The following is a 22,582-nucleotide window of genomic DNA, read 5'->3' as shown; positions in this document are numbered from 1 at the left end:
ACACCTTCCTGAAAAAGCCACCCTTACATAAAAGTCTTGCTCCACAGAAAAAAAAAAGCAGCCGGAAGAAAAATATTTAACGTCCCCCATTAAGGGTCAACCTTCACTCTTATATTCCATTTTTATCCCCAATTATTCCTGACAAGTCCCACCATGTGTCCAACTGTAGCCCTGAGGCCGCCAAAAATCTACAGCCGGCCCTGGCACTCAACACAACAGGTGGATGAATTGAACTGAGACGCTAAAACAAGTCATTTTTTTTCTTTATTAAACAACTCCTGCAGAAAAGAATCCTTCTTAGAGTCATTCTAAAACTGTATAAACGTAAACCCCAGTGACGCCGGGGAGCGAGCCCTCCCTCCCGCTCCGCATCTCATTACCCGAGTCCTGCTGTAGGTGCAGCAGCCTCCTCTGCCATACTGAAGCAGGTGTCCAACATGGCGCGCGCTGGCAGCGGCTCTCTCGCGACTATTCTCCTTCTACTCATCTCTCAGGCGGCTCTTCTCAAAGGTAGGACTTCTGCGTGCACGTGTGGACGGAATACGCCTTTTTTTGTCTCCGCACATTTCCGTGTGTGTAGATGTGGAGGAGCGCCTCTTTTATCCCTTTATATTTTTTTGTGTGTTTGATTTTGAACGTGCGCGGCAGAGCGTGCGGGTCTCGGTGATGTTGTTCACCAAGTAGGAAAAGCTCGCAGTAAAAGTTGGAAGGGAGAGCAGGAAACGCAGGTTTGAGGTCTAAAGAAGCGGAACGCTGCCCAGCCGATACATCACTTTGGACAGCTCAACATTTATTTGGCTATAGGCTAAAACCGCCACAGCTGCAACTCCTAAAGAACAATCACTTATAAAGACAAATAAAATGGCACACATTGACTTCGACTATGGCTTGCTAAAAAAAACCCAACTGTTCTGTTGTGTCGGTGTGGTCACTTTACTTGTATGTTCCGCTGTAAATCACAGAGAGCAGCAGTGCGTAAATAAGTGCATTATGCAGCAGCTCTCCACCAAACTCCATGCACAACTTTCATAATTTAACTTTATCCGTGCGGGGTTGGAAATCCCCGCAAGCTAGGACAATGATCTTACGTCGTGGTGAAATGCTTCTCCGTTCCAACAATTCGGCGCAAAAATCAGCGCGCAAACGTGCACTTGCGCGTGCTTAATTGAAGTTTTTCCAACGCGTTCAGCAGTAGGGAGAGACAGTCGGGCAGCTCACGATCAACGGAGCAAACTGTTTGATTAATTTGTTTTTTTTTAAAACGCGAGCCGAAATGAAGAGCTTGAATAAATAGGAGCACGCCGTCTTTAACAGCCTTCTAATGCATGATAAATCACGGTGGACGAGACGCATTCCTGAGTTGTTTTTTTTTTTACAAATTCAAATAATTTAACCGGATCTTTTGCAGAAGCACGGTGCATGGAAACATGAAAGCTGCCGCTCGGGTGTTGTGATGTGAGTTTAGACGGTTATAAGAATCGGGTTTGGCTCCAGATCAGCTGTCTTTGGGTTGAAGACTGCGGGATTTTTGACGCTTTTTGCCTCAGAATGTGCTCGTGAGTTGGCGGGCTGCGGAACAACCTCATCTATTTACTGACACCGGATAAAGCCTTGCGCTATAAAAAAAAAAAAAAAAAAAAAAAGTCAATGTTTAACTGTTTAACCACTGAGCACCATTGTCTTCTTGCATATAAATCCTTGCGCATGGGGTGTATAAAAATGAATCACTAACTTGAACGTGTTCCGGCTTCATGGACCTTTTTCTTTGCCTGAGCTTCCTGCTGCTGAGAATGACAGGGTTTGTCTCTTTTTTAGTGGATTATCTGATCCAGTTTGATCTGCTGTCTTAGATACACTGTGCCTTTTTTTTTATTGTCTTGCAGCAAGTCTGTGAATCTGTTCCAAGAAGCAGCACAAAGTAAACAAGGCTCTGTTGTTCTTATAGGACAGTGCTGTTGTACCTTCATGGTAATGGCTCCACTGATTTCACACAGCGCTCAGGGCGCACTTGCGCAAAGCGTATCAATTATTCACTTCTGGCTGCTTACTGTAAGATTACATTGTGGCCAGCATCGCTCTCCTCCACGCTGTTTAATGTCAAAGTAGGGACAAAGACGCCTCACTTCCAGTAGCATCAAATGAGAGCTGTTCTGGGTTAAAAAAAAACAAAACAAAATCAAAGGTATTCATTGCAAAGTCTAAAATCAAACGTATAAAGGTTATCCAGAGCTATGGTGCACGCTTTTCCTCGCAATTCTAAAATGTGGGTCCGCATTCAATACAAACAAAGCACTTGTCTGCATCCACCAAAAAAACACATGGAAGCTCGAGTCATGTGATTTTCTGTCCTTTTTTTTTTTCTTCCATAGGTAAACAAACGCACATGCACGATATTATCTGCATTGTATCGGTATCGGCCGATGTTAGCGATAAAGTTAAATATTGGACATCGGCCACTGGGTTGTCATGCAAGAATACATGCCGTGCCAGCACAACGTTATGACATCATGCACGCCGTTGAGTTTAGTTTTGTGAAAATGTGCAAATTTGCACTGTTTGTGTTGTCATTGTGTTCGAGAGAGTAAATGTCATGACTAAATATGACATTAAACATAATCCAAGTTGAAGTGTTGCATCATTTTCAGCCCCATTTTTGTCATCTGCTTTTGGTAGCGTGGCCAAACTGCCAAAGACCGTTCAGAATAATGTGTTTTTTAATTCCACAGCAGAGAAAGATGTGTAGTCTCTGTAAGTAGGTGTAGGGAAAAAATAAATAATTCGGTTTTTATATCGGTTATCGGCCAAATCAGTTTTAACATGTCAACATATATTGGCCAAAAATCCAATGTTGTGCATCCCTAGTAGTTTGTGTTCAGTCGTAAATTCTGCTCACAGATTTTTAATTTAACGTTCTAGAAGTGTTCGGCAGACGCCGGTTATCGGCGTCAAGAGGTGCGCTGAAGCAGGGGAACAAATGAAACATGCAGGACAGTGCGCTCCAGTCACCTGGGCGGTGAAACAATGGTAATATTGTGCAGGTTGGACCGAAAGAATTCTGAGCAATAAAGCCTCTTTCTTCTAAAATTATTCTGAACTGAGTGAAATGAACCGGAGATTTTATGTAGGCGAAAGACATGGGTGAATTTCCTGAATGCTAAGAATTGAAACTTTATCACTTCTTTCTTTTCCCATTACCTTCTGCGCATCCTTTATGAACAGGGTTGGTTTAGTTCCAAATATATGTAGATGTCCATCTATATTGCAGCTTCGTCTTGTTTTTACTAACCGAGATTAGCATATAGAAAAACAGCCGAACATTCCTTAAAGTAATGCCTTTTATGCTGTGAAGGGTTGGAATTGTAGCTGTTTTGGTCAAACTTTGTTCGTGGCCTCATGTGCAGTCGCATGAAATAGATGTTGTGCTTGGAGAATGTATTGTGGCACAGCTTCTACTAGCCCAAGTTTAGCTCAATATCTGTAAACTTAAACTGAGTTTTGGCTGTTTTTGTGCAATATATGGTTGATTTAGTTGTGGTCATTTTGCTTTATGAGTCCTTCAGTAACATCCATTCAGTGGTTCATGAGATATTTGGCTATCAGGGTTGACACCAGCTGATACTGCCATAGTTATAGGCACAGATATTGCACATTAGGTATTGTTGGGTGCAATTTGAGAGGGAGGCAGGTGAAACAGTGAGGCTACAAGGAGCAGAGGTCACAAAGGTGCTGGACTTCAAGTACTCAGCCAGCTGTCCAGGAAGACGGGGAGTGTGGCAATGAGTTGAAGAAGCGAGACCAGGCAGGATGGAGAGGATGGAGAAAAGTTTCAGGGGTGATTTGAGACAAAAGGGTGTCAGCAAAGGTCAAAGGAATGGTTTACAAAAGACGTGAAACCAGCTATGTTGTACGGCCTTGACAAAAAGACGGGAGAAAGAACTGTAAGTGGTGGAAATGAAGATGTTGAGGTTCTCCTTAGGAGGGAGAAGATTAGGAATGAGATCATCAGAGGTACAGCACTGGTTGAACAACTGGGAGATCAAGTTAGAGAGGCCAGACTGAGATGGGAGGGACAGTGGGTATATTGGTGGAAGGATGTTAGAAATACAGCTGCAGGTAAAAGTCAGAGGAGATGTATGGATGCAGTTAGAGAGGACATGGATGTAGTTGGAGTGAGAACAGAGGATGCAAAAAACAGAGAAATGAAAGAAGATGTAGTCTTGCTGAATATGTGTTAAGGATCTGATCAGATTCTCATTCTATCAGGTTTTATTTTGTCATATTTCTTAGTTCATATCGTAGATCTTATTACGGTTTTACTTTTACGTAAATTTTATACTTTTGTTGGATGTAACTGGGACCCTGTGTACACAGTTTCGTTCCACCTCATGTACCACATGTGATGCGATTGACAATAAAGAGCCTTGACCGTAAAGGCACTTATGCCAACGCCATGAACACTGGATCCAAAAAACTAATAAAAATGTAGTTTTTAAAAACCATATTCATGATTAAAATGTCTCTGAATGAAAATGTTGTAGGCAAAGTTTGTGACTCTGTCCTTCTGACGCGTTTCTTTACCTGTGGAAACAGCCAAAGTGACTGGAAATGGGTGATCAATACCAACCACAGAAGAGCTGTGTAGCATGGAGATGACGGTTTTGATGCACTGGTGCAAATGAGTGCTCAGATTTGTTGAATAAACTATCCAGATAAAAACACTTAGTTTTACATTGGGTGTATGTCTGCTTTTTAGGATTACATATCAATACATCCTGAAAACAACTGCAGTAAACTTTTTTTAAATGGCACCATTTGGTATCAGAGTTCATGCTCAATAATCCAGGTAGAAAATCCAACAAAGTTCAGTCAAGTCATCTGGACAGTTTCTGAACCTCTTTGGCTATGGCTGCCACAGAGGAGACGACGGGGGAGAGAGCGGACCCCAGAAACCATCTTATCACCAGCAAACTAGTTCGTCCACTATTTGGGTTTGCTGCTTGTGGGACTGAGATTGTTGTGGCTCTTCACACTGATGAAGTCCTTTGGATGAAGGACGAAACATCTCAACAATAACAAAAAAACAAATCCGTCCAGATGACCTGACTGAACCTTGTTGGATTTTCCACCTGGATTATTGCGCATGAACGTTGATGTTTTGATCCACTTTGGCTATGGCTGCCTCAGGGGAGAGGGGGGACCCCAGAAACCATCTCATCACCAGCAATCTGGTTGGTGTACTATGTGGGTTTGCTGCTTTTGGAACTCGGTGTGTTGTGGCTCCTCGGATTGATGAAGTCCTTTGGATGAAGGACAAAACGTCTCGCCAAATAAACCCCAGAAACCATCCAGATGACCTGACTGAACACCGGTGCACCATTTGGTATATTTCAGGATAACATTTATTCTTTTCACAGTTTAGCTACTAGTTTTTGTTTTGGCACCCAAGCTCGACTTGTGTTTATCAAATCAAACAAGTTAAAATGACACGTTTAAACTCAGAGGGGTCTAAAACCGTATTGAGATAACTGCATGTTTTAGCGTTTGGAGAGCTGGAAATGAAACCGATGACTCTCTTTGCGATAAAAAGAGAGCACGCCTTATAAAACAAGCACCGAGGTTTATAACCCTCAGCTTCTTGTCATAAAACACTCGCACTGCAGCCACGAGGTTAGCTTCTACATCGTTATCATTTAGAGTTGTCTTCGTAGAACCAGCACGATTTTGCGAATAATAATAATAATTCACGTACACTTTATTGTCAGCCTGCGAAGGTAAAATCAGTGCAATGGAAACACCTGTATGCAATTCCTTTATAGATCTATTAAGCTCAGCTGTGGTGCAGATTATCGGCTTAGAGCAACAGGGGATGGTGCTTTACAGGTGTTATTAAAGAGTGCTAACACGGCACACTCTGACCATCAGCTTACTCAGACCCGATGACAATCTACCAATTACCACAGTGAGCATAAACAAAGCTGCGTCATGTCTGCTCGTGCAGGCGTTGGCAGGGACCGTTGCGTGTGTCGGTGCAGGACCAGGTCTTATCTCCTGACTGTAGTGTGACCTTAATATCAGTTTTTACATGGTCCTTTGTGTTTGATCTTGGCTAGTGATTATGCTTGGATAAGAGCATTAGTTCTGCCTCGTGTCTAGATGTAATCTTCGTCGGATAATCCCGCATGTTTTTGTGCGTGCGTTGATGGACACCGAGAGAATTGACGCTGCTTGTTTTTCAGCCGAGCCTCCTCAGAAACGGAGCGACCGAGCGAAAGCGGATCCCTTCGGAGGGTATTACCGCGCAGCTGTGGCACACGCGTGGAAGTAATCCCACTGTTTTCTGCTGACATTGTCGTCGCACCTTTTTTACTGATATACAGCCTACAGTACATTTTAGCAAATGGATTAATGTGGAAGGCGAAGCGTTGATTAACGCAGAGCTGACAGCTTGATTTAGACGGCGTGCACTCTATTGGTTTCTGGCCGGCTTTCATGTATTTTTATTTACTGCTACATTACTGCTGACATCTAAACTTAAATGTGCACGAACGCTCCGTTTCACCATCTTTACTAGGGAGACTTCAAAGTTGAACGCAGTGATTTTCTTCCTGTCTGACCCGTTAAAGTCCAGCGGAATAAACTGCATGAAAATGAACGAACTAAACAAACGGGCTTTAGATATTGCACAAAAAGTCAATTGTGGACTTTTAACCGTTTTTATTCTGGCAAAACAAGCGTGTCCTTGTTTTGGTTTGTCTCATTTTTTGCTGACTATTGTTTTAAAGCAAAACTTGCTTACATGAGCTAAAACTAGAGGGGAATATAAATGTTCAAGTAGAAAAATAGCTTTTGGGCTGTCGGTTCTTTTTCTTTTGGAGCAGCTTGTATTTGGAATATTAAACCCACATAACACAGAAACTTATTTATAAAACCGTAGTCGGCCTTTTATGGCGGCTGCGGTTTCTCGGTGGTCAGTGCTACGGCCGTATAATCCTGATGCTGCGGGTTTGATCCCAGGATGCATCAACGTTTATTTCTACAGGTTAGTCTTATTGCGCCTCCAGGACTCATTTACAAGAGACCTGTTTAAAAAATAAAAATAAATAAAGGTTCATTATTTGTCTTTCCGAAATTGTGGTCCCAGTTACATCCAACGAAAGTATTAAAATGTAAAAGAAAAACGGTAATAAGATCTAAGATATGTTTAGACTGTTTAGTTGGACTTTTATGCTTTTGAGACGTTTATTATTATTATGATTATTTTAAAAAAAAATCTAAGATCTAACTGATTCATCATTCAGTTTTCTTGTATTTTTTTTTAATTTATTTACTTGTTTTTGCGTTTTTATTTGCAGCTGAACTACTTCTGCATTCTTTATGCTACGTTAGCTATTTGTAAATCAAAACATTTAGCTCATTCAAGAGACGGGGGTAAGACTTAATGGTTTTTGTACCTTTTACATTATTTTATTTACTTTTTAAATTTATTAACAAATGCATTGCAAGTAGGAATGCGTGATATATATGGTACACGGTAGAAACGATAGACATTCAGCCTATGATAGAGATCTGAATTCTACCGGCTAACCGCAGTAATGCTGTGTCTGATGTAAAATCAGAGTTGTCTGATTTAATTGTTACTTTTTTGAGTTGAAAACTGTGCGTAAGTGTTAAAGTATTTTCTTTGAGAGCTAAGTAGCGAAACTACAAGCTAACTACGGCCGGCTTGTCGTAGTGTTGCCGTTGTTGCACCATATTCTGTGACATCTGTGTATTGCGAACATAGGGGGCGCTGTTGCATTGTTACGCCATACTTTGCAATATCTGATAAACACTATCATATTCTGTGACCGTCTGTATTTTCATAATACTCAAGATGTAAGTGGTCAGATACTTTTTATTCCTTAAAGGAAGTAGAGTCAGCAAAAACAGTTTGGCTCAAGTATTGAATGTTTTTCTATAAATTACAGTGTGGTCACAATATTTGATAACCACCATCATATTCTGTGACCGTCTATATTTCCATAAAAGTCATGATATTAGTGATCAGATTTTACTTTTTGTTCGTTTTTTAGAAGAATAAAAATTAACATCTTCCCACTAAAATCATGATTCTTATGGGAATATAGACGGTCACAGAATTTGATAATGTTTATCAGGTATTGCATCAGGTATTGCAAAGTATGATGTAAAAGTGCAACAGCGCCCCCTACGGTCACAATATAGGGTGGTCACAGAATATGGTGTAACACCGGAACGCACCCTGTCAAAATAAGAGAGTTCCTAGATCTTGTTCCGACATGATCCGGCTCAAATTAAGCCCCGTTTACAAGTAAAACTGCAGATTTAAATATATCTTGACCGTTGCATAAGTACCAGCAATAAGAATGTTTAACTTGTTTTTTTTAACTCTTAGATTATATTAATACTGTAAGTGTTTAAAAGCTACATTTTTTTAGTGTTAAAAACAGGAAAAACTACAGCGAGTGTTGGACTGCTAATGTTTTCAGTGCTTTTCTTAAATTAGTCCTTTATGCTGTTTTTCCCCCACATATGTATAATTCTTGTTGAGAGGTTAGTTCCAACTAATTTTCATTGAAACGCCGTTGTTGATCTTCCCACGGTGAACGTATTGATTGAGGCCTTGCTATGACCCACAGATCCGCGCTAACGTCTTTTATTGTTGCTCTGGGCTGTTCCAGAGCAGCTCCACAGAGCCGTCAGGGCTGCAGACTTTTATTGGGAGGTTTGCTGTGATCCAAACGCCGTTTTGCAGATTTTATTGGCGTCAACTGAGGTTTTCCTTTTGGAATGATTCCGAGCAAAACTGTGAGTGCAGTCTGTTGCTATCACAAAATGAAATTTGTATTGAACTGTAGTTGAATCGTACGTCGTCGTTTTGACACCGAGCCAAGCTGATAGGACCCCCTAGTGATGGAAAACAGGTGTGAAAATGGCCGTGCTGTCCATCTGAACCCACAAACAGTCTGTCCTGCTGTAATGAAGAACAATGGCTCTATTCCTGATGGGGAGGGGACCCCTGAGTGACCCACGTCCTCCTGCTCCTGCCCCCGTCAGTCTTCTGGCAAGCCAACAGATGACTGCTGGGTCGCATCTGGCCTCTGTGCACTTAGTGTAATCAAAAGAAGAAAAAAGGTTTATGGCCTACTTGTTAGTGAGCCGCCAACTGATGGGATGTCAAGTAAGCACCCTCCAATACCAAATCTCTTGAGGGATTGGGGAGGGGTGTGGAGTGGGGCTGGACGTGGGCAGCAATCTGCCCCGGTGAAAGCAGCCCACAGGCCGAGGGACGGCGCCGTGCCGCTCGACAACCTGACCACGAAACAAGAGAAACGAGTCAAATTGAAGCCATTAATAAACATTTATGCTCATATTTACATAATGTTGATGCCTAAAAGGTGGACACACATGCTGTTCACTTTCAGAGCTGAGCTTTGTTCAGGCCTCGAGCAAAAGCACAACAAATCCAGACACGTTTATCTAAATAACACAAAAAGAAGAACGTACAAGACTTTGTTTATTTGTGGGTTCTATACTTGTTATTTAGATATATCACGAGGAGCTCGTCTTTGTGCTCACATTGCCTCACTAAGCTGCTCTGGGTTTTAAAAAAAGGATTTTAAATTTTTTATAAGAAGCTGTACAAATTGTAGAAGCGGGATGAAAAGCAGTAATTTGGAGCTTGACCTGTGTTGGAGACAAAAATATTCCAGCTTGTAGTGATTTATTATAGTTTTTTTTTTTTCTTCTTCTTCCCCAGACTAAAGATTCGTTTCTAAATTAGACTTTAAAGTGGTATTTTCTTCTTCTTTGTCTTAGTTTTTTTTTTTTTTGGCTTGCTTTAGCTTTTTTTATTTTTGGTGAGAATTTGGTTTGTGTGTCCTGCACACTGTCCGACAGGGAGGGGTTCTGTCATGGCAGATGTTGCTGCCTCTTCAGCGCTCGATTAGCATTTAAGACCTCAACCTGTTCTGGTGTTCAATTAATCTACAGGGGTTCTCAAAGTTTTTGGGTTCACGGACCCCTTACAGTGGAGAAAAAGTTTCAGGGACCCCTCATAACCCTCTGAACCCTAGAAGGTGATTAAATAATTTTCTTCAATTTGTCTCTTTTAATGCAATGGAAATATTTGTGTTACATAAATACTTGAGACCTGTTCTTTAATAGCGTAAATACAATTTGTATACTTTTAAACACGGGATATTTTTCATTCAAGACACTCTTAACACAATTTTTAATCTCAACTTCCAAAAATTAGTTTTGAGAAAATTAACAGCATCAAAAACCACTTTAAAACTTTACCTATTCGCATAATGAACATAATAAATGTGTTGACACTTCTTCAAATTATTACAGAGAAGTCTTTACGTAAAACTGACCAGAATCATAACTGCAGTAGTCATGCCAAGTAACAGAACTTTATGGGGGCCGAGATGGTGTAGAGGCAGGGCAGCCGGCTCAGAACCTGAAAGTCCCAGGCTTGATCCCCAGTCACTGCATACCTTGTGGTGTCTCTGGTCAGCACGCCTTATCCCCAAAATGCCCCCTGGGTGCTTTCAATAGCTGCCCGCTGCACCACCTGGTGGTGGATGGGTTAAATGCAGAGACTAATTTTGCCATTGTATGGAAACATAGTGACAATGCGATCACATTATTATTATTATTATTATTATTATTATTATTTGTAAACCGATGGATGCTGGAACTTAAATAGTGAACAGGCCAATGGAGGGTCTGGGGATCCTCCCACAGAAATATTTGATGTAATTTCTTGCATTTTGGTGTATTTTAACAAGTTGTTAAACATCTATGTGCATGTAAAAAAAATAAATTTAAAAAAATGGACCCCCAAGCACCAGCTCGTGGACCCCCGGGGGTCTGGGAACCCCCATTTGAGAACCACTGATCTATAAAATACAACCTCCTTATTGTTTCCTTTATACAACTGTTTCAAACTGAAGAATGTAATTTAGAAAACTGAGCATGGTAATGTCTTGAACCCGTACGAAATAAAGTCACTGCGGCTGTCATCTCTGAGCTGGATTTATGTCACTTATTTATTTATTTAGTTATTTTTCTTGCTTGCGTTGCCTCAGCTGGTTGTCATTGTCAGACATGCTGTGATTGGCCGCGCTGCGATTCGTCATCCGTATCAACACACACGTTTTGGTAAGATGACAAAGTTGAGACGGAGATCGTCCATCTCGCTGACAGTGCAGTGTCTTTGGATTAACAGCTTGGTAAGCTTGGAATCTATCCCGGGATTTTCTGCTGAGTTACGTTGCGGTCTCGACTTATTTCTTGTAATCAGGACGTTCCCGTCAGCTGACACAAAACTGACTGGATTTAGACCAGTCAGTAAAAGTGTAAGCTTTGTCAGGGTGGCGTTACAATCTGGGAATATACTATCTGATTAAATGGACATATTTAGAACTGCTGAAATTATTGAATCAGTGGAATAATCATAGAAACTATTGATGGACTTTGCAGTTTTTATGTTTTGGCCAATATGTTGTTTTCTACAACATACAGAAGAATATTCAGTTTTTTAGCTACAGAGCTGGTTTTAGCAACATGTGCTGCGTCTTTAGTTTCTTACTTGATAAATGAATAACATCAAAGTTTATGCTCAATAATCCAGGTAAAAAAATCCAACAAGGTTAAGTCAGGTCCTCTGGAAGGTTTCTTTTTTTTTTGTGTTGAAATGTTTTGTCTTTCATCCAAAGGACTTCTTCAGTCCGAGGAGCCACAACAAACTCAGTCCCACAAGCAGCGCACTCGCAGAGTGGATTCACCAGTTTGATGGTGATAAGATGGTTTCTGGACTGGTGGTGAGTGTGCTGCTTGTGGGACCGAGTTTGTTGTGGCTCCTCGGGCTGAAGAAGTCCTTTGGATGAAGGGCGAAACGTTTCAACAAAGAGAAAAAAACCGTCCAGATGACCTGACTTAACTTTGTTGGATAAATTAATACGTTGGCATGGACATTGACGATTGCTTTTTTTGTGTGTGGACGATATTGGTCAATTAAAATCAGTCAGTTGATTAATCTGTCTCTAATTAAGAAATGTAACGTTAAGTTTGCTCTGAATCTTAAAGCAGATCTAACAAAGTTTTTAAGAAACTGAAACCACCTAGCAGCTGATTTTTAGATGGTTTTCTTCTGTTCCTTTGTAAAAGTAACATGTAAAACCTGTGCAAAAATATTAAATCTTTTTAAAGTGAACTCCTTGAGATTAGTAGGTTAAGATTGACCGAGAGGAGCCGTGGTTGACTTATCAGCCACCGGTCAGCCAGAAATGGCCATTCAAGCATCTGAGATCCTCCTTAGAAGCAAACTGTTTTCACTCGACGTGAGTTTTTTTTCTTTCTCAAGAAGAAACGGTAAGAGGGGGTTAAACTGAAACACAGGAAGGGGCTTTCACACTGAAGCACTTGCAGGAGCCCTGGCAGCATCAGAGGGCAGCCTTCGGCAGGTGGTTTTGCCAAAGCAGTCCTTCTGGGGGCAAAAAGATTTACTGCAACGTTTCTATTTTGATTAAAATGTCCCCCCCCCCAAGAATCATATTTAGATAGAAATGGGTTTTGTTGCAGCATTATTGTTAAGTCATTTAAAGCAACACCAAATTAAATATAAATGTGTAGCCTTTGAAATAAAGACATTGTTCTTTGTTTACAACATTTCTTATTACAACCAAATCGCAGAGGACCCCCCCCCCCCAATATTTACAGAGAAGATGGATGCATATTTAATAAGACTTGTCTGTAGTTCTAAAGAATATTACAGAAAAGATAAAATGCTGTTATCACACTGTTTCTTTTCTACATCTGATAAAATGCATAAGCCTGATAAAATCTAATTAGAAATTTATACAAGTATACCAAGAGTTCTAACAATTCTAGAAAGCCATATTAAATGTCAGTGAACGTGATGGATAAATTACATTTTTCATTTTTTTCAGGATTTTACTTGGGGAAATAAAAATAGGACAGGATCTTCTCAAATGATGCTGCTCATACTTCTTTAAAGACCTACATTTTGACATAACGGGTGTAGCGTGCGCATTTGCCACCAACCCGAATATCTCGGAAGACCAATCCCATTTTTTGCCATGCAGTGGTGAATCTGTACAGTTGTATAACGCAACAGCACAATAAATTCTATAGGATAGCAGGAGAATAAGTTTCTGAAATATCGGCCAAGTCCCTCAGTTTACAGATCTTATCAGATTTGAAATCATATCTGGGAACCAAGATACCCTAAAGTAGAGGACTTGTGGTCAACTATTCAATGCAAGACACCAAAAGACACCCCTAGATATTCTTTGTCCATGCCTTGACTGATCACCGATGGTTTGGTGCCAAAAATTATACCTGCTCTGTAGTGGGTTGAAGAAGAGTTACTTTTATATCTAACAAAGTTAAGTCAGGTCCTCTGGACACATCCTTCTTCTTGGGATTCCTCTTGTCGTTCTTCGTTGGGAACCAAGATATCCATAGTCGAGGACCTATAACCAGCTATTCGGTGCAAGACACTAAAAGCACCCGTAGATATTCTTTGTCAATGCCATGACTGATCACCAATGTTCCAGTGCCAAGAATTGTACCTGCTCTGTTGAATAAGAGTTACGTTTATATCTAACAAAGTTAAGTCAGGTCCTCTGGATGGATTCGGTTTGTTGATACATTTTTCTACCCGGATTATTGAGCATGCATCAGGATATGTACTTTTATCGTTGAATCAGGAATTTTTCAATTCTATATTTATTTTCTATCTTGGGTATTTTTTTGTTTGTCATTTCAAATCTTCATGAATGATGTGTATGGACATATGGGCTCTTCTCTGCCGCTCTGTTTGTAAGTTAGTATGGTTGACTAACCGTATCTGAAGTCCCAAGAGAATCCCTGTGAGTCGCAGCATGAAATGTTTTCCATTCCAATTTCTGAATTCACAAAAGGCCATAAGTGGTCTTTGATTGTTCCTTTCCTCCCAGTTTGAGGCCTTCATCATCTTCCTCTCACAAAAAGTCATCGCTTGCTGTAATTGGAACCCATTTTGCTTGCGTTCATTGATACAACGCTGGGTGCAACAATAAATGAATAGGGAATCAATGCAGATCATTTGTGCTTTCAAGCAAATAAACAATACAGCTCGTGTTTTGTTGTAATCATTGGAGGGGAAATGAATGCCCTTCTGAATACAATGCAGGTATGCATCAGCCTCGGCAGCACAGTAGGCCTGGGTGATCGGGGCTCTCCCATCTTTCATTTTACATAACACTCCCGCTTGTATTACATTTCGGCGAATTTGCTTCTGATGAGACCCTTCAGGCTGTTTCACTGTCTCCTGTGGAACTGGATCATGTCTCCCCACTGTGCTCAGCTCCGTCCTTTGTCTCATCTATTGTAACCCTGTCTTGACTGATATATTCAGCACTAAAGCCAGACAACCGCAGCACAATAACAAACCGTATCATTTTCTTTGTGTTCTAGTTTGAGGATGCGGAGGAAAATCTTACTGACTAAAGAACAATGGAACCCCGGCTTTGATCAGAAACTGTAGATCGTACGGATGTGAAGTACAGATTAATTTCATTTAGTACCGTAGTTTGAGTTCCTTTTGAGCTTCAATTTCCAGGGTTGTTTTGTTTTCTACTTTGTGCTATTCAGGTCATATAAAGCCCAACATGTTTTTTCATCAGGGACGGCACTGACATCGGTTGACACTGCAGTCGGGAAGTGTGCATTCCAGGATAATACTTTTGAAAATGAAATTAGATAATTATGTTAGCCTTGTGACTAACAGTGCTGTTTTCAGTTTCTATTAACAGTACGGTTTCTGCTCGACACTTTACTGTTTATTGTGCATGGGCTACTTGTATTATAAGATATGTGTGAAGTGTTTATATTTATCTACCGTGTATTTTACCGTAGTACCCATATTGTTCCCTGTGGTGCCAGAAGCTTAAATGGGTAAGGCATGAAATTAAAAACAAAGAGTAACTGCAGAAATGTAAATGCCAATAGTGGATATTGTGGTGGATATTGGATTTATTTTTATATCTGAAGTTTGGATTTTATTTTTCTTGATGCTGGATCGTTTACAAGTTTTGTTGCCAACTAATATATAGAAACGGAAAAAAAGTTGGCATCAGTCAAGATTTTTTCTTTCCCCAGTTTGTAAGAATTGCCAGCAAGCATCTCATTGATGACTAGAGAGGATGTTCAAATTAATTTTTTTTTTATTTTATTTTTTTACTAAACGCACCTCTGGTGGAATGCCTGTCACAATGACACTCCTTTTTTTCTTCAAGCCAACTTGCCCAGAGCGTAGACTTCTTCTAAAATCTATGATTAAGGGAAACTGAATTTGAGTTAGTTTCAGATTGTTTGTGCCAGGCTGTAGTGTGCAGAAATCATCAGTCTAACAATAAGAACAGATAAAGTGTGCTATAGATTGGGCGCCTTTCTGCCAAAATGATGATTAAATTATTGGAACAGTACTTCATCAGATTGGACAAACGGACTCCGTTAGCCTGGGATTTAATAAACTATGGATTCAGTTCATTGTTTCTCCTTTTTGTTGCTAGAGTAAGGCATCTGTTACAACTCCAAGTATAGATTTTTTTTATTTTTGAATAAGTGATACTATAAACAAAAGGAACAAACTAATGTAATTGAATGTGACATTGTAACTGTTCAATTATGGAGGTAGAGTGTTCCTTCACATTCATGTTTTTGAGAAGTGCTCATGAGCTTTGAGCACCATTTTCCTGAAATTGTAAACTGGACCAGTCAGAAGTTCTCCGAGGTGTTTATGCTTTGACTTTTTCAAATGCTATAAGTAGTGAATGTCCGTCCGTCCATCCATCCATCCATCCATCCATCCTCTTTACACCCTTCTTTCTTTTTGGGTTGCGGGGGTCGCTGGTGTCCATGTCCAGCTATCACTGTGCGAGTGGTGGGCGACAAAGGTCTCCTGTTCATCACAGGGACACAAAGACAAACGAGACAAACAACCATGACAATTTAGAGTTACCAATCAGTCTGTCAAGATATTCTTCATGTCTGCAGCAGGCTCGGGAGAAGCAATCATCGTCCATTTCACAAGGTTTATTTTACACACGTAAGGTGCAAAAATTATCAGCCCATGGCCATTACTACCTCCCCATGAGGTCATAAGCAACGGTGCAGAGCATAGTCAGAACGCATTACTTCAGAGCTTGGCCACACCTCCCAGGAGTCATCGTAATCGTCGACGAATGGGAAGCCCTAACCTGTCATATAGGCCTGTCACGATAACAAATTTTGCTGGGTGATTGTCTCAGAAATTATTTCGATAAACAATAATATTGTTTGGAATTGACTAATTACTAATTGTTAAATTTAAGAAGAAATTTTTAATTTGTTTTGCATGTTAGTACTTTTTTTTTGACCACCGGATGGCAGTATAAGACTGTTTTGAACCGAAGGATGGATAGTGAGGGAGCGAGCAGCGTGTCTCTTTAAGAAAAATGGAGGGAGGACCCTTGACGTGACACGGGCTGTGTGTCTTCGGTTCTCAAAATGGCATATGCTCGGTGTGGTTTGCGCTCTTTAGCGTAGCATTTATCACACAAATCTTTTAATAAAATATAAAAAAAAATCAGTAAACAAGTTCTCAGCTTCTTTTTGCAGAGAAAAACTTTTTACATGAACTCACTGGTTCCAACCGTAAATTTTGGAGCTTCGACAAGTCTGTTTTTTTCTCCCCAAGGTCGGCCTGTTAGCTTAGCTCATAGCTTAGCTTCTCAGCTTAGCTGCTTTTAACTTGGGATGCACGATATTGGATTTTTGACCGATATCTGATATGCTGATATGCTAAAACTTATTTGGCCGATAACCGATGCAGATACCAATACCGATATTTTATATATGTTCCTTTGTCAGAACATAGCCCTCTTATTTAGGCTTATTTGCTAGAAAAATTGTACAACAGCTGTAAGAGCTGGTGACATATATTTAGTAAAAGCCATATGATATGCATAGCACCTTAACTTACAGTGAGGAAAATAAGTATTTGAACACCCTGCGACTTTGCACGTTCTCCCACTTTGAAATCATGGAGGGGTCTGAATCTTTCATCTCGGGTGCATGTCCACTGTGAGAGACATAATCTAAAAAAAAAAACCAGAAATCACAATGTATGATTTTTTTAATAATTTATTTGCGTGTTACTGCTGCAAATAAGTATTTGAACACCTGTGAAAATCAATGTTAATATTTGGTACAGTAGCCTTTGTTTGCAGTTACAGAGGTCAAAGGTTTCCTGTAGTTTTTCACCAGGTTTGCACACACTGCAGCAGAGATTTTGGCCCATTCCTCCACACACATCTTCTCTAGATCAGCCAGGTTTCTGGGATGTCGCTGAGAAACACGGAATTTGAGCTCCCTTCAAAGATTTTCTACAGGGTTTAGGTCTGGAGACTGGCTAGTTCACTCCAGAACCTTGATCTGCTTCTTACGGAGCCACTCCTTGGTTCTCCTGGCTGTGTGCTTCGGGTCATTGTCATGTTGGAAGACCCAGCCACGACCCATCTTCAATGCTCTCACTGAGGGGAGGAGGTTGTTCCCCAAAATCTCTCAATACATGGCCCCGGTCATCCTCTCCTTAATACAGTGCAGTCGTCCTGTCCCATGTGCAGAAAAACACCCCCAAAGCATGATGCTTCCACCCCCATGCTTCACAGTAGGGATGGTGTATTTGGGATGGTATTCATCATTCTTCGTCCTCCAAACACGGTGAGTGGAATTAAGACCAGAAAGTTCTATTTTGGTCTCATGTGACCACAGAACTTTCTCCCATGACTCCTCTGGATCATCCAAATGGTCATGGGCAAACTTCAGACGGGCCTGGACGTGTGCTGATTTAACCAGGGGAACCTTCCGTGCCATGCATGATTTTAAACTATTACGTCTTAGTGTATTACCCACAGTAACCATGGAAACAGTGGTGCCAGCTCTCTTCAGGTCATGGACCAGCTCCTCCCGTGTAGTTCTGGGCTGATTCCTCACCTTTCTTAGGATCATTGATCCGTCACGAGGTGAGATCTTGCATGGAGCCCCAGTCCGAGGGAGATTGACAGTCATGTTTAGCTTTTTCCATTTTCTAATAATTGCTCCAACAGTTGATCTTTTTTCACCAAGCTGCTTGGCAATTGCCTCGTAGCCCTTTCCAGCCTTGTGGAGGTCTACAATTTTGTCTCTGGTGTCTTTGGACAGCTCTTTGGTCTTAGCCATGTTAGTAGTTGGAGTCTTACTGATTGTGTGGGGTGGACAGGTGTCTTTATGCAGCTACCGACCTCAAACAGGTGCTTCTAATTTAGAATAATAAGTGGAGTGGAGGTGGACGTTATAGAGGAGGACTAACAGGTCTTTGAGGGCCAGAACTGTTGCTGATTGGCAGGTGTTCAAATACTTATTTGCAGCAATAACACACAAATAAATTATTTAAAAATCATACATTGTGATTTCCGAATTTTTCTTTTAGATTATGTCTCTCACAGTGGACATGCACCTAAGATGAACATTTCAGACCCCTCCATGATTTCTAAGTGGGAGAACTTGCAAAGTCGCAGGGTGTTCAAATACTTATTTTCCTCACTGTATATTAAATGAAAAGTGTTAAATGTTATTTATTAGCATTAGTCACCTGCGACGATGTCTCACTTGTGGAGGTTTGTTCCAGGTTCCTAGCTGCAGTGTGGGATCTTCTGCACTCCTGTGCATGAAGGTCAGACTTTGTAAGTTCACAGTTTTTGTCTATCCATTGTGCCGTAAGACTAAACATGCTAACGGGGCTAACACTTGACATCCAAATGTCTGTGGTAAAACTCACACAAGTCGCGCTATCGGCTATTAGCTTCTCAATGACGTCAGAAATGACGGCTTGTAACTCGGGTAACGTTACGTCGGAAATATATCTCCGACTGGAGACGATGTAGCGAGGCTCAACTTAGTCCATAAATCTTCGGAATCCGACATCCTTGTCACCAATGAAAAATAAAACTTCCACACCGCCGACATTTTGAATTTTCCTCTCTGCCTTGAGATCAGGTAGGCACAACGTGACGTCATCACGTTGTGCTGCCTCTGCAGGCATAAACGGCGCCTTTTATATCTGCGAGTTATTTTAATGGAATGGCCGATGTCCGATATTGAACTTTAACGCCAATATTGGCCGATACCGTTACCATGCCTATACTGCTTTTAATGATACAAAAATGTGATTTTGGACGGTTAAAACTGATTTTAAATAGAAAAGAGAAAGGGAGGGGTCAGTGAAGAAAACCGAAGTTTATTTTTTTCATCCAGTGTCTTCAGTAGAAAGAGAGAGAGACACGAAGAAACGATAAAGCCGATAAATGAAAATGAGGTCAATAATTCTCATTTATCATGCAACTAATTGATTTATTGTTTATCGCGACAGGCCTACTATCATGTGAGTCAGCTCTTAACCAATAAAACTTTGCCGTCTCGCGTTCTAAAATGGTGGGTGCGTCGATGTTGGGATTTGTAGGTGTGGAACTAAAAATTACATTCCCAACCAGAAACAAAACCGGAAACCAGATTGTGAATTAACACACTATCCTGCTAAAAAAATAAAAAATAAATAAACATACACCCACACATTTTATTAAGCTAATGTATTATCTGAATAATAATATACTTCAAGTTTAACATGCATGTTTTTGGTCCACGGGAGGAAACGAGTACCTTGAGAAAACCCACAGATGCACAGAGAGAACATGCAAACTCCATCCAGAAAGGTCCCTGGCCGGGATTTGAGCCGACAACCTTCTAAATGAGAGGCAACAGCTCTACCATCTGAGCCGCCGTGTTGCACGTTCTTTCATTTTAACAAATTCAACTTTTAAACAAATGTAGTGAAAAGCTAGCCTGCCTTGTTCTCTTTCATGGAGTGAAAATCATAGTTTTACTTAAACTAGAAATAAATGGTTGCCGTGGGAACACAGACAAAATTTAAACAGCCATTTTTAAAATTGTTAACAGTGATGAAGTCTGTGAGTAAAACAAGTTGTAAAACACTGTTTTCCACTAAGCTACATGTGCGAATCAGCTTAAATGTGGCTAAATGTTTAAAAATACAATACTTGTTTGGACATACCTAATCATTAATTTTGAATAGATAAATGTGTCCCAGCCTTTGATTTTCTACACCATATTTTTTAGGGATTAGTGGAAATGGTAATCTTAATGGGCAAGGTGTGTGTCTGCAGCTGAAAATGGAAAAAGAGGAAATATTTGAACCTGGTTGTTTTTTTGCTTCCTGCTGCTTTGAAGTGTGTAGAATTTGTTGGGCTTCACTTGGCTGTCAGATTAATACCTTCTCAGCCGAAAATGAAAAAGGGTGAAGGAGCAGTTAATCCTTATAAGAATATATGTTTTTTTTTCTCCTCTCTCTTTCCTGTTTTTTAATTTTTTTTTTCCTGCGAGTCAAGCAGTCTGTCTGCGTATTGATTGGCTGTCTGACAGCAGCGTTAACCTGACGTGGGGGCATAATTTGATTCCCTTTTCATGGCTGATCATTCAACAAAATCATGTTTTCTGTTCACATTTCCTCCTTGTGTGAAGAGCCTTTGTCATACAGCTGTACATTCTCAAACTTTGGCTGTTGAAGTATTCAAAGTAGTAACAGCTCGATACAAAATCGCTTTCTTTCTTCTAGTGATGTTTTTTAGGGAAGTCACCCCTTTTTGTATTTAATTGAAAAAGAAAAGAAAACTAAAAGTTTGCAGCACTTTTTTGGTGCTTCGGCAACGACAGATGTTCACTTGAAAGTCCCATTTTAATTCTCTGCTTGTTTGTTTTGCGCCCAAGATTTAATTCAATGTAAAGATTTTAATTAGAAATGACACATTTCTATGACTGGATTCGTTTGCCTTTAAGTGAAATCATGATTTGCCTGTTTTTCTCTTCCTACTTGCTTTTTAAAGTTACATTTGTTGAGTATCAATGTTTAACAGACATGAAGTTAAAATAAATGTCTGTTTCTGACCTAGCTGGATGTTAATTTGGTCTGAATGGATCTGAAGTTACTTCTATAATGTAACATACTGCAATGTAAAACTGATTATAGCTGCTCAGAGAATATTAACAGTGTACAGTAGAATGTGATTAGGGGAAAAGAGGAAAAATGTATAGTTTCCATGTAATTGGCAGATGATTCCATCTAGAGATGGACCAATTAATGGGACAGTATTGGCCCTTTATAAACTATTGGCAATCAGCCATGCCTGGTCATACTTAATCGTGATGCAACTGCTACAACCAGCTTACTGTAGCCCACAATCTACATCCTCTAAGGAAGAATTCTCTTTAGTGTATATTTTTAAGTGTACAAGTTCTTCTAAGGGTTACAAAATATACATTTATTTAACAACATAGTTCATGCTCAATAATCCAGGTAGAAAATCCAACAAAGTTCAGTCAGGTCATCTGGACGGTTCATTTATTTATTTATTTTTTGTTGAGAAGTTTCGTCCTTCATCCAAAGGACTTCATCAGGTCAAGGAGCCACAACAAACTGACTCCCAGTCCTTATCGCCAGCAAACTGGTTGGTCCACTATGTGAGTTTGCTGCTTGTGGGACTCAGTTTGTTGTGGTTCTTCGGACTGATGAAGTCCTTTGGATGAAGGACGAAACGTCTCACCAAAAAAAGAAACCGTCCAGATGACCTGACTGAACTGTTTTACATTTATTTAAGTTTAAGCAAATTTTGTGATAATTTGTTCAAGGAAAAATATACATGGGTTCAGGGCTTAATTTGTAAACTGATCGATGCAACAGGTGGGCTGGTTGGCGGGGTGGGGGTGGGTTCTGGGGGTCCTAACCCTGATAATTTTGAATAAAGTAGATGCAATTTCCTGCGTTTTGGTGTATTTTAACGGTTTATTAAACACCTACATTTGTAAACACTCCACTTCTGTCAAGCATCCTAACCCCCCCCCCCCCCCCCCCCCCCCCCCCCCCCCCCCCCCCGTTACTTGATGGTTCTGAGCCATACAGTGCCCCTGCTCGTTGGTGTCCGACTCCACATGTGAAACCTCCAGGTGCCTCCCCCGTCTGTTCATGGCCACTGCCTGTGGGTTCCTGCCCGCGTATGATTCCATCTGGTTACCTTGGCACATGTCCCCACAGCACTTTTAGGGTCGATTTATTATTTTTAAGGATAGATGCTCGTATGCTCATAAGTGGCTGTTGTGTTTAAAATGAGTGTTTATGTAATTATTTTGAGATTATATATCCATTATATTAATTTATATATAATGCATTTATAAATTATATATTATTTATATATATTATATAAATTTTATTTGTCCAAGGCAGTCATAGTTGTTCATAACTTTATTATTATTAAGCCTGAGAGTTACCGGATCCATGCAAACAGTTACCGGAACGCACCCTGTCAAAATAAGAGAGTTTCCGGATCCTGTTCCGGCAGGATCTGGCTCATATTCATCCCTGCATTGGTAAAAAAAATAATATTATATTTATCGACCGTTG

General features: G+C 40.4%; 1 protein-coding gene across 1 annotated transcript in view; it reads left to right on the top strand.

Moving 5' to 3' along the window:
* Window positions 1-421: 421 nt before the first annotated feature.
* Window positions 422-22,582, top strand: part of cadm1a (cell adhesion molecule 1a) — a 586,018-nt gene continuing 563,857 nt past the window's right edge. Inside the window, exon 1 of the mRNA XM_037687810.1 lies at window positions 422-510. Within this exon, the coding sequence (XP_037543738.1) occupies window positions 438-510 (73 nt within the window). The 5' untranslated portion in view covers window positions 422-437. The remainder of the gene's footprint in view (window positions 511-22,582) is intronic.

Source organism: Nematolebias whitei, chromosome 14 (genome assembly GCF_014905685.2).
Source record: "Nematolebias whitei isolate Nwh7 chromosome 14, NemWhi1, whole genome shotgun sequence".
Classification (NCBI taxonomy): domain Eukaryota; kingdom Metazoa; phylum Chordata; class Actinopteri; order Cyprinodontiformes; family Rivulidae; genus Nematolebias; species Nematolebias whitei.
The sequence above is the reverse complement of the archived record's forward strand: the minus strand, read 5'-3'. Positions and strand labels throughout refer to the sequence as shown.